The sequence below is a fragment of the Aulonocara stuartgranti genome (genome assembly GCF_965226115.1).
Source record: "Aulonocara stuartgranti genome assembly, chromosome: 3".
In the NCBI taxonomy this organism is placed as follows: domain Eukaryota; kingdom Metazoa; phylum Chordata; class Actinopteri; order Cichliformes; family Cichlidae; genus Aulonocara; species Aulonocara stuartgranti.
This window is the reverse complement of record NC_138941.1, coordinates 76,521,271-76,532,366: the sequence shown is the minus strand read 5'-3', so window position 1 is coordinate 76,532,366 and position 11,096 is coordinate 76,521,271. Positions and strand designations below refer to the sequence as shown.

The following is an 11,096-nucleotide window of genomic DNA, read 5'->3' as shown; positions in this document are numbered from 1 at the left end:
TTGCAAACTATTATTTGAACTCTTACCTAAATATGAGTCTAACTACTGTTTGTGTGTGTGTCTCAACCTCCAACGCACTCAGACTCACCCCGCCCGTTGATGCTTCTAACCTTTTACTAGACAGAAGCTCTCTGTGATCGGTGTAATAATCTTAACTAAGAACATGTGTAATTTACTGAATAAATGCTTTGATGAAATGATAATTAATGTAATGGTAATGATGATGGTTATGAATAGTAGCAGTAAAATATTTCCCTGATCTCCACATTTTCTACTGACTGCCACCCTGTCATGGTGCTGTGCTTGGAGACCAGCTGCTCTCCAGCAATCTTGAACAAAGACTCAGACATTAATGTGTTTGTGGTGAGAAACTTTAATAGTTCATTATTACAGCGCAAAACCTGTGTAATACACACACAGTCACAGCTGTCATGTCTGAAAATACAAGTCATTGCAGAGCTGCAGGAAAACCTTTAAACATCCAAAAATATTTTACTTAACCCTTAAAAAGCCAGTCAGAGTGGGCATGCTCCGTTTTGCATAACTATTTTTAAATCCCAGTAGCACTGCAACCATGTAAAATAGCGCAATTTTTTTTTTTGCATATGAAACCGGAGGAGTTGTACTTACATCAGCTTGTCCTATAGCTTTGCAAAAATTGCATAAAAAGCACTTGCAGCAACAAAAACATAATATCCCAGAAACATGCTTTGCCGATCCGATCAGCTGTTCGTAACACTTCCTACGTTCATCAGCGCGAACTATCGCATATCCGCCGTGACCTGCCCGAAACCAGAAGTGACGTCATTTTCGCAGAAATGTAGTTTGTTACCATCAGGCCCTTCTAAGCCTATACTGGTGTTTTTAAAAGTTATGTTTGACTTTATGACTTTCTGTGTCGTTTCTGGGATGCTTAGAATTCAAATTGTACTGCTGGAAATAGCATATGCATCAAAATAAACTATTTTTTTGCAAATCTGCATTATAATACTTATTTTCGTTTTTCCTGCAGTATATAAAAATTGGCGTATTTCAAAAATAAAACTATGAAGACACTTAATAAAATAAATTTCCTGTGATGGGAAACTATTTTGTGCAACTTTTTTGTATTTACAGTTTTGAGGAATAAGCATCTTAAATTTCGCTAACTAGAAATATATGTTAACAAAAAAAAGCGATTTTCAGTTTTTTTGTAGTTTGTTGCACTTTTTTTGCAATTTATGTAATTACTATGCACTTAATGCATACATGTTATTAAAATCTGGGCTATAATGGTTGTATTGGTGTACAGTAACTTGAAATGCTCCCCAAAATGGCAGCATGTAAAAATATAAAGAAAAGCTCTGGCAGAATTGGTTCAATGGTAGGTCTTGAAGGGTTAAAAGCACTTTTAAAAACAACCACAAAGTGCTGCATAATAAGACAAAACATGTAAAATCCCAGGCCCAGCAGTAAAGATACAACAGCAAAGCTGACACTCTGAAGACACACCCCCTTTTATACTGGTTACTGGAGCTTCGGGGGGGGGGGCAATGATGAGACAGTAGGATGAAGGTCCTCCATAAGGCAGAGTGCGTCCTCACTTTCCTCTTCAAAGACAAACATCAGCAATTTCAGCTCAGATCTGGTGACCTTTGACCTTCCCTAACACACACATGTATGTGCTCTGTGACTCAGCTGACACACTTCTTACCTTTTAGCTTCCTCCAAAGGAGCAGAACTCAAACCAGAACCAGGAGAACCACAGAAAGCAGACCTGACATGATGGAGGCTGTGAGAGGAGGGCCAGAAGAGCGACGACGAGTGGTTGTGGTTGTTGTAGTAGTAGTAGTAGTAGTAGTAGTAGTAGTAGTAGTGGTAGTAGTAGTAGTAGTAGTGGTAGGTTTTACAGTAGGAGGATCTGCCGGAACAATGACAAAGATGGTTCAGTCAGTTTATTATCTGGTCAGTTCATCAGTTCCAGTAGTCTGTGGAAGCTTCCTCACTGATAGACAGAGCTGTCTGAATTCTTGAAATACTAAAGAAATGAGCTTCAGGTTTTTCCTGTGTCGCCTCCTGTAGAAGAGGATACACTGAGACTCTATCTGTCATGAAAGTCTTTATTTATGGACTTTATCAGGCACAGGATGGAGAGGAGTGCAGTGATGGTCTGGGCGTACCCATCTTCTTCTCTCATATTCATCTCAAGACCGCAGACAGAAATCAGCATTATAGAATAAACGAGTTAGATCAGGATCAACTGCAGACGATTGGATCGAGGGATTCTGCCTATCCTGAGTCCTCTCCTATACTGTCCTCACACACATGACTGCAAGCCTGCCTACAATACCAATGGACAGGTGTGTCAACTGTGGTGGGCCCGATCAGCAGAGGAGATGGTCTCATTCCAAACAGACTCCCTGCATCTTTCACAGCAGCAATGAAATGTGCTTTTCTCTGTGGTTAAACCTTAGTGACTCACATTTATATTTATATTAAATATTCTCCTCTTGAAAGAGAAACATGGGCCTGAAAAGAAACTAATGTTCACATCTGTCAGTCACAACCTGACACTGAGTCTCTTTAGTAAATCCAGCAGAGTTTTAAAGTCAAATAGAGGTTTTGTGCCACCACAGTGAAGATGGACTTCTTTGTTCCTTCTTTAATATTCCAACCTTTGTAATGATGGGATAATTTTCTCTGGCTGCTCTGTTTATGTGACCTGAATACATTAAGAGAACATGTATCGATAAAGTAAGATATAACCTACCACCTTTCATTGATCTCTATGACATTTCTACTAAAGTCCAGGAAAAGAGGTTGAATAAGAAAGATCATTGCACTGACCTCTGACTGTCAGCCTGCTTTCATGAGTATGTGGATGATCCTCAGTGGAGCACGAGTAGAGACCTTCATCAGACTTCTGAACATTAGTGAGAGTCAAATTTTCTTTAGGATCAGATCCAATCATGTCCCCATCTTTATAGAAATAAGACTTCACCGGTTCACCGTCTCTGCTTTGACAGAGCAGAGTCACATTACTTCCTGTCCACACAGGAGATGAAGGGGCCTTCAGGATCAGAGAACCAGCTGACCAACAGAGACACAAACAGAGTGATACAGAGACAGACTTCCACCAACACACAGAGTCATACAGACACAGCTGGAACATCTGTACCTGAAACAATGATGTTGACTTCATCACTACGCTGATGCCCAGATGAGCTTTCACAGAAGTAAGCTCCATCAGAGGGGTTACGCAACTTGAGTTGACACAGAGAATTTTTAAGAACAAGGCCTTCAGCTGCTCCACATCTCTCAGTGATTCCTCCTCTGGTCCTCTTCACTGTCCATCCATCAACTCTTTGTTCATCATCATCATCACAAGACAGAATCGCTAGAGCAGCACCATTGAAGAACTGCTTGTAATCTGGAGTTACACTCAGAGAGACTGAAGGGCAGACAGATACACAGACAGACTAAATGTATTTGTGTTCTTGTTGGAGTCTCACTGATGGTTTTCACTTCCATCAACTCACCTGCAGAAACAGTCAGTGCAGAGAGATGCAGCACACACACACCTGCAACAGGAGGACAGCGGTCACTGAAGGTCAGAGGTCACTGAGGGTCAGTGAAAGTGTGACTGTATACTACAGGGGTGGGGAACTCCAAGCCTTGTGTTCTGCAGGTTTCAGAATCAGAATCAGAATCAGAAAGGGTTTTACTGCCAAATGTTGAGCAGGTTTACAACATTAGGAAATTGCTGCGGTGCTTCAGTGCAAACATACTGTCAGATAACATGTGTCCTTGATCTAACACAGCTGATTTAAATAGCTAAAACATCCTCGACATGTCTTGAAGTTCTCCAGAGGCCTGGTAATAAAATAATCATTGGAGTCAGGTGTGTTGACCCAGGGTGAGATATAAAACCTGCAGGACACCGGCTCTTGTGGCCTGGAGTTTGACACCCCTGGTGTACGAGCTTCATCCTCTTATAGGGTGTGCAAAAAAAAATTGCATAAACCCTGCATGGTTTATCAAAAGAGGTGGGCATTACCAAAGTACAGATACTTTGTTGCTGTGCTTAAGTGGTAAAAGTGGGCGGGGCAATAAGTCACAGTACTTCAAGCTGGTCAAGAAGGCTCACCAGCGCCTCTTCTTCTTGAGGACTCTGAGGAAGAACCACCTGTCCTCAGACATCCTGGTGAACTTCTATCGTTGCACCATCGAGAGCATCCTGACCAACTGTATAACAGTCTGGTACGGGAACTGCTCTGCCTCGGACCAGAAGGCGTTGCAGAGGGTCGTGAAAACTGCCCAGTGCATCGCCGGAGCACCACTTCCTGCCATAAAGGACATCTACAGGAAGCGGTGTCTGAAAAGGGCTGGGAAAATCATCAAAGACCCCAGTCACCCATCACATGGACTCTTCACCCTCCTGCCCTCTGGGAGGCGCTACAGGAGCCCCCGGACTAAGACCACCAGGTACCGGAACAGCTTCTTCCCCACAGCTGTCAGACTCCTGAACTCTGCCTCCTGACATCTGACCCACGTTAAACTCATGGACTGAACATACACACACCCACAATGGACAACTGTACCCTCAAACACAATAATAACATGGACTGAACCACCACTCACAACCACTAGCACTTTATATAGCCTCTGTAGAAACTATCTACACCCTCACTTATCTTAACTGCACTACTGTATAGCTCTGTGTAAATAATCATTCTGTACATTCGATAATCTTTAATTCTACAACTGTTTACAACTTGCATAGTTCACATTTCTGTATAGCTCTATATCTCAGATTTCTGTAAAGTTATTTATTTCATATTCTGTATAGTTTTTCATATTTATATCATGTTCATATCCTGTACATAGCTTGTACTCACTACAGCCTGTACATACTTATAGTTATAGAATATTCACAACATACTTCATACCGTGTACATTATAACATACCATAATAGACCCATTTCTGTAATATACTTACATATCTATACTATTGCTAATATATATTGTAATATATCTATATCACTAAAGCACTTCTGGATGGATGCAAACTGCATTTCGTTGCCCTGTACCTGTGCATGTGCAATGACAATAAAGTTGAATTCTATTCTATTCTATATGATTTTTGCAGCGATTTGTGTGATTAACAGTTCATTCAACGGGTATTAAACCTATGCAAGTGGTGCATCCATGTTCAGATGAGGCTTTGATGGCCTATAAGTGAAGTTCACTGAACTAAAGAATGTGGTTTGATGATTGTTGACATGCTCTCCAAATAGAAGTTTTTCCTCCTAGCAAGGAAATACAGGTACAGCAGTGAAAGGGATCTCCTGAGAAATCTTCAGAGGCCCAGTGAGAAGCGAGAAACATTCCAGGCATAGCTGACAGCCCAGGCAGTGGTTGAGGTCAAAGGTCGAGCTGGTTGGGGCCCATCATGAGATCAGACTTTGGAGCCACAGCAAGGACCATGAAACTGCGTTGGAATGAGAGCTGTGCCAAGGGGGATTTCCAGAGGCCAACAGAGGAGATTGTGGACGACGGACGGGCACCTGAAGGATGAGGGGAGCGTGCCAAGCTCCATCGACAGCGCAGAGGGAATCTAAGGATGGCATCATGATTCTGTGAAAGCACAGGAACCAGAAGCTATGGTGGTGATGACAGCAGTTTCCTATGACCATCACCTAATGCTGTGCCACTATACTGTGCATACGATGGCACGCTGAAGACTGCTGGGATCATAACAGCAGTAAGATAACTGGACCCAGCACCTTTTTCCACAGAGGGGTTTTTCTGCAGAGGTTGGACAATGGAGGAGTCATAAGTATTCCTACTGCAGGATGAAGGCCTGAAGTGAGGTGATGGGGGTTGATAGAGGCCAATTCAAGTGCTTCTGACCATTTCAACTGCCTGCAAAATAGCAGAGAGACCCTCCTGGATTTATCAGAGCCACTGCAAAAAGGTTGAGGTCCCAGGAAACCCCAGCACCCCCAAGACAGCACAATAGAGAAATCTCACACTTGGTTGTTTCAGTGGTGAGGGGGGAGTGCTGATTGAGCCCCCGTAGGGTAAGCTCGCACTTCAACCTCCAGCCTCTGATCAACTCTAGGGCAACCAAGTGCGAGGCGTGACGGACCTGTGTGCAACCATGGGAAGGTGGACCCTCTTGGTTACCTTTACTACGACGCTCACTTTTACAGGACCCCAGCTGGTGCCGGAAACAGCTGAACCAGGAGGCAGGCAGAAAAGATGGACACATGACAACTCTCACCTAAGAGACATGACGCAAGACCACATCCCTCCGCGGATGAACAATGCCTGGTACCGTTATATCCACGACAGAACAAAAGCAGAATCGGCAAATACAGACTATTATGTCTGTTCCCATCTACCCAGCACGGCAACATACCCCACACTATATGTGTTCCTGGACCAACTCCCAGGGAAGAACTACTCTATGATATTAGCAGAGAGAGAGGGATTTTGCATCCTCTTCAATAAAACATGCGGCATTTACATACTGGACGATGTACACTCATTAAACATGACTGATACCCTGAATGCTTTGAGACAGATCCAGCAGGCTCAAAATCAGGACTATGTAAGTGATACAAGTGACTGGCTTTCTTGGCTCTACACTGGCTCCTGGTTACAGGTGCTAAAAAGACTACTCATCGGAGTTGGGATATTTTTACTTTTATTTTGTGTCTTTGTAACGTGTATATTGCCATGCCTAAAACTCATGATTAACCGCATAATATTTTCTACTGTTGCTGCATACATAGCCATGACAAGTGATGATGATAATGACCCCAACCTGTTGGAACATGAAGACTTTGTGTAATTAATGATGATGTGACAGAAAATGTACAACAAGATGTTACAAACTGATATCTCACTTAAAGTTTTTACTGACAACAGGAGGGAATGTCAATGGAAAATTGTACTTAGTAATCAGTATAATCTTTTAGTGATATAAGTTTGCATATGGTAGAATACTGCATGTAGTTATTTGTGTGTAGAAGTATATAGTTGGTGGCATATTGAAAGAATGTCTCATCCTAGGAGGTCTGTAACATTCTAAGGTGTTCACACCCACATCCCAGGAGCATGAGAGAGGTCGTACCTTGTCTTATTGTTTTACGGCAGGATTAACGTAGCTATGTCAGTTTTAGTTTAAGTGCTTCTTTACATATAGATGACCAAGGATGTACCTTTTGTGCTTTCATGTTATATGACCCTTTGATCAGCAGGACACCACACACACACACACACACACACACACACACTGAAGTATAAATAAAGACCGGGGCAGTTTCTCAGCACGAGTCTCAGTCTGGAGGCTGCCCTTGCTAGCAAGAAGTTCTGTGTGTTTCTCTTCTCTAAGTCTTTGCTGAAGAAGTGTTTTAGAATATATTCCTTAACAACTTCACAGCCTGTACTTTTTAACTTTTATTGAGTAAAGAAGTTTCTTCAGTGCTTCATCTTTTACTGGAGTATTTTCTAACACAGGTAAGAAAATACCTGGTGTTTGTATGGAGTGGTAGCGATGTACCATGGCGTACAAAGTTTGGGGCTCTGTCTGGACAAGTAAGGCAAGCAGTGCTTTAAACTAAGTCTGATAAGACATGAGACGTAAAACAGACCATTATAAATCATTCCTCTCCTGTCATCACAGACAGCGCCATCATGAAACTCCTCATCTCTCAGTGAAAAGGCATAGTGACAGATTAGATTCCTCTTGGCTAACATGATAATGATGTCGAGGAAATATATACAGTGGGGCAAAAAAGTATTTAGTCAGCCACCGATTGTGCAAGTTCCCCCACCTAAAATGATGACAGAGGTCAGTAATTTGCACCAGAGGTACACTTCAACTGTGAGAGACAGAATGTGAAAAAAAAAATCCATGAATCCACATGGTAGGATTTGTAAAGAATTTATTGGTAAATCAGGGTGGAAAATAAGTATTTGGTCAATAACAAAAATACAACTCAATACTTTGTAACATAACCTTTGTTGGCAATAACAGAGGTCAAACGTTTACTATAGGTCTTTACCAGGTTTGCACACACAGTAGCTGGTATTTTGGCCCATTCCTCCATGCAGATCTTCTCGAGAGCAGTGATGTTTTGGGGCTGTCGCCGAGCAACGCGGACTTTCAACTCCCGCCACAGATTTTCTATGGGGTTGAGGTCTGGAGACTGGCTAGGCCACTCCAGGACTTTCAAATGCTTCTTACGGAGCCACTCCTTTGTTGCCCGGGCGGTGTGTTTTGGATCATTGTCATGTTGGAAGACCCAGCCTCGTTTCATCTTCAAAGTTCTCACTGATGGAAGGAGGTTTTGGCTCAAAATCTCACGATACATGGCCCCATTCATTCTGTCCTTAACACGGATCAGTCGTCCTGTCCCCTTGGCAGAAAAACAGCCCCATAGCATGATGTTTCCACCCCCATGCTTCACAGTAGGTATGGTGTTCTTGGGATGCAACTCAGTATTCTTCTTCCTCCAAACACGACGAGTTGAGTTTATACCAAAAAGTTCTACTTTGGTTTCATCTGACCACATGACATTCTCCCAATCCTCTGCTGTATCATCCATGTGCTCTCTGGCAAACTTCAGACGGGCCTGGACATGCACTGGCTTCAGCAGCGGAACACGTCTGGCACTGCGGGATTTGATTCCCTGCCGTTGTAGTGTGTTACTGATGGTGACCTTTGTTACTTTGGTCCCAGCTCTCTGCAGGTCATTCACCAGGTCCCCCCGTGTGGTTCTGGGATCTTTGCTCACCGTTCTCATGATCATTTTGACCCCACGGGATGAGATCTTGCGTGGAGCCCCAGATCGAGGGAGATTATCAGTGGTCTTGTATGTCTTCCATTTTCTGATGATTGCTCCCACAGTTGATTTTTTCACACCAAGCTGCTTGCCTATTGTAGGTTCACTCTTCCCAGTCTGGTGCAGGTCTACAATACTTTTCCTGGTGTCCTTCGAAAGCTCTTTGGTCTTGGCCATGGCGGCGTTTGGAGTCTGACTGTTTGAGGCTGTGGACAGGTGTCTTTTATACAGATGATGAGTTCAAACAGGTGCCATTCATACAGGTAACGAGTGGGGGACAGAAAAGCTTCTTACAGAAGACGTTACAGGTCTGTGAGAGCCAGAGATTTTCCTTGTTTGAGGTGACCAAATACTTATTTTCCACCCTGATTTACGAATAAATTCTTTACAAATCCTACCATGTGGATTCATGGATTTTTTTTTCACATTCTGTCTCTCACAGTTGAAGTGTACCTCTGGTGCAAATTACTGACCTCTGTCATCATTTTAAGTGGGGTAACTTGCACATCGGTGGCTGACTAAATACTTTTTTGCCCCACTGTATATATAAAATTTGAAAAAGCTGTTAATAACTCCTTTACTTTATAATTTGAATCATTATTGGTGATACAGCGGATAGAAGTGCGGAAGTGGGGGGTGGTCACTGCACAGAGCTTTCAGAGGATAGCTCTATCATTACAGATTGAGGAATAGTGGACCCGAGGCAGCATTGAGGGATCCCTGACACTGCTGGCTAAGGATAAACATTGATTTGGTAGAATTAAGTATCATAATGGGACTACACAAGCAACACAAGGGAGGCAAGGAGAAAAAACCTAAAGGCTAGGAAATCACAGAGTTGCAAAAATAACTAAGAACCATCAATTAAAAAACAAAAAACAGAACCACGACAAGGAATCTAGACCCAGCAGTCTTAGCCAATTATACGCCAGTATCCAACCGTCCTTTCATGTCAAAGAGTAGTTGTCAAACAGCTAACAGATCATCTGCAGAGGAATGGCTTATTGGAAGAGTTTCAGTCAGGTTTCAGAGCTCATCACAGCACAGAAACAGTGAAGGTTACTAATAATCTTATCTGATAGTGGACTCATGTCAGTGTTTTGAACGGGTTATAAAACAACAGTGTAAGAACAGTTTCATGGTGTAAGATGCCAGTTTTGACAAGTACAGACTAGTGGAGAGTCGTCTGGATTATCAGTGTAACGGTCTCATCCTTCACTTTCTCTTTCTGTGTCCTTTTCATTAGAAACTCTCAATCCCACCCCCACATCACCCTGACTCGTATCATGAACAGGCTTGTGTCCACATGAACGTGCAGACTTTCCCTTTTGAAAAACAAAAAAAAACAGAGTCTTTTTACATAAAATGCACAAAATCGATCTCCAGCACCGTCACAGGAAGGTGCTGATCAATAAAGCCTGCAAACGGTAACAAAGCACATGTAGCCAAATAAAGGCACACAGCTCTGATGCATAAAGACTTTATAAAAAAGCAGAGTTCATGACAACCTTCTCTCTTTAAGAAGTTTTTCCAAACTCTGTGCTCACTGCTCTAAATGAGCATTTACATGTGGATGAGCTCAAAGTTTGCAGACTCTCTAACAGAGTTTAGAGTTATTAACACACACTCTCATCCAGGTTAGAAACCCAGAGGAACAACCCCCCTGTCCACCACACCTGCGTTATTTTAGAAACTTTCAAAAAGTTCAAGCAAAGAAAGGCTGAACACACATCCTGACACCCTGCAAACATCTCTGTGTGTAAAGGAGACACACACACTGAAAAAGCAGCTCCTTCAGAGTGTGTGTTGGATCAGAGGTGAGAAATTCTTCTTACTGTGCAGCAGGATCACAGACAGCAGCCTCATTTTCATCCTCACAGTCCCGTTACAGAGCTCCTCACTGCCTCCGACCTCACCCTCCTCTCAGGAGACTCTCAACAGGAAGCTGTACCACTCTGACAGGAGGCACCGCCACAATAAAAGCTGTCCTAGATACACACAGGTGCAAGTTAACCAGTATCCAGCATCATGCTCAGACAGCACAGGCCTCCCAACCACAGTCCACAGTGGATTAGTCTTCTTTAGTCTTTAGTCTTTAGTCTTTTTATTTTGTTATGGGGTTTTTGTAATTTGTTGTGGGGGTTTTGTAATTTGTTGTGGGGTTTTTGTGTTTTGTTGTGGGGTTTTTGTAATTTGTTGTGGGGTTTTTGTGTTTTGTTGTGGGGTTTTTGTAATTTGTTGTGGGGTTTTTGTAATTTGTTG

At 42.7% G+C, this 11,096-nt stretch overlaps 1 protein-coding gene across 1 annotated transcript; it reads right to left on the bottom strand.

Annotated features, from left to right (window-relative positions):
* Positions 1-355: 355 nt before the first annotated feature.
* LOC309703645 (uncharacterized protein) lies at positions 356-10,765 on the bottom strand. Its single transcript, XM_082528578.1, has 6 exons — positions 10,670-10,765; positions 3,519-3,560; positions 3,158-3,430; positions 2,827-3,069; positions 1,694-1,900; positions 356-1,589 (listed from the first exon to the last, which is right to left on the bottom strand). Exons 1-5 carry the CDS (start codon positions 10,704-10,706, stop codon positions 1,722-1,724), a joined length of 774 nt encoding a protein of 257 aa, XP_082384704.1. The 5' UTR covers positions 10,707-10,765; the 3' UTR covers positions 356-1,589; positions 1,694-1,721.
* Between the last annotated feature and the right edge of the window lie 331 nt (positions 10,766-11,096).

Coding starts and splice junctions, on each gene's coding strand:
- LOC309703645 (XM_082528578.1), bottom strand. CDS start 10,706: ATGAAAATGAGGCTGCTGTCTGTGATCCTGCTGCACA. Junction 3,561..10,669: donor GTCTGTGATCCTGCTGCACA/GTAAGAAGAATT, acceptor CTCCTGTTGCAG/GTGTGTGTGTGCTGCATCTC. Junction 3,431..3,518: donor TGCACTGACTGTTTCTGCAG/GTGAGTTGATGG, acceptor TCTGCCCTTCAG/TCTCTCTGAGTGTAACTCCA.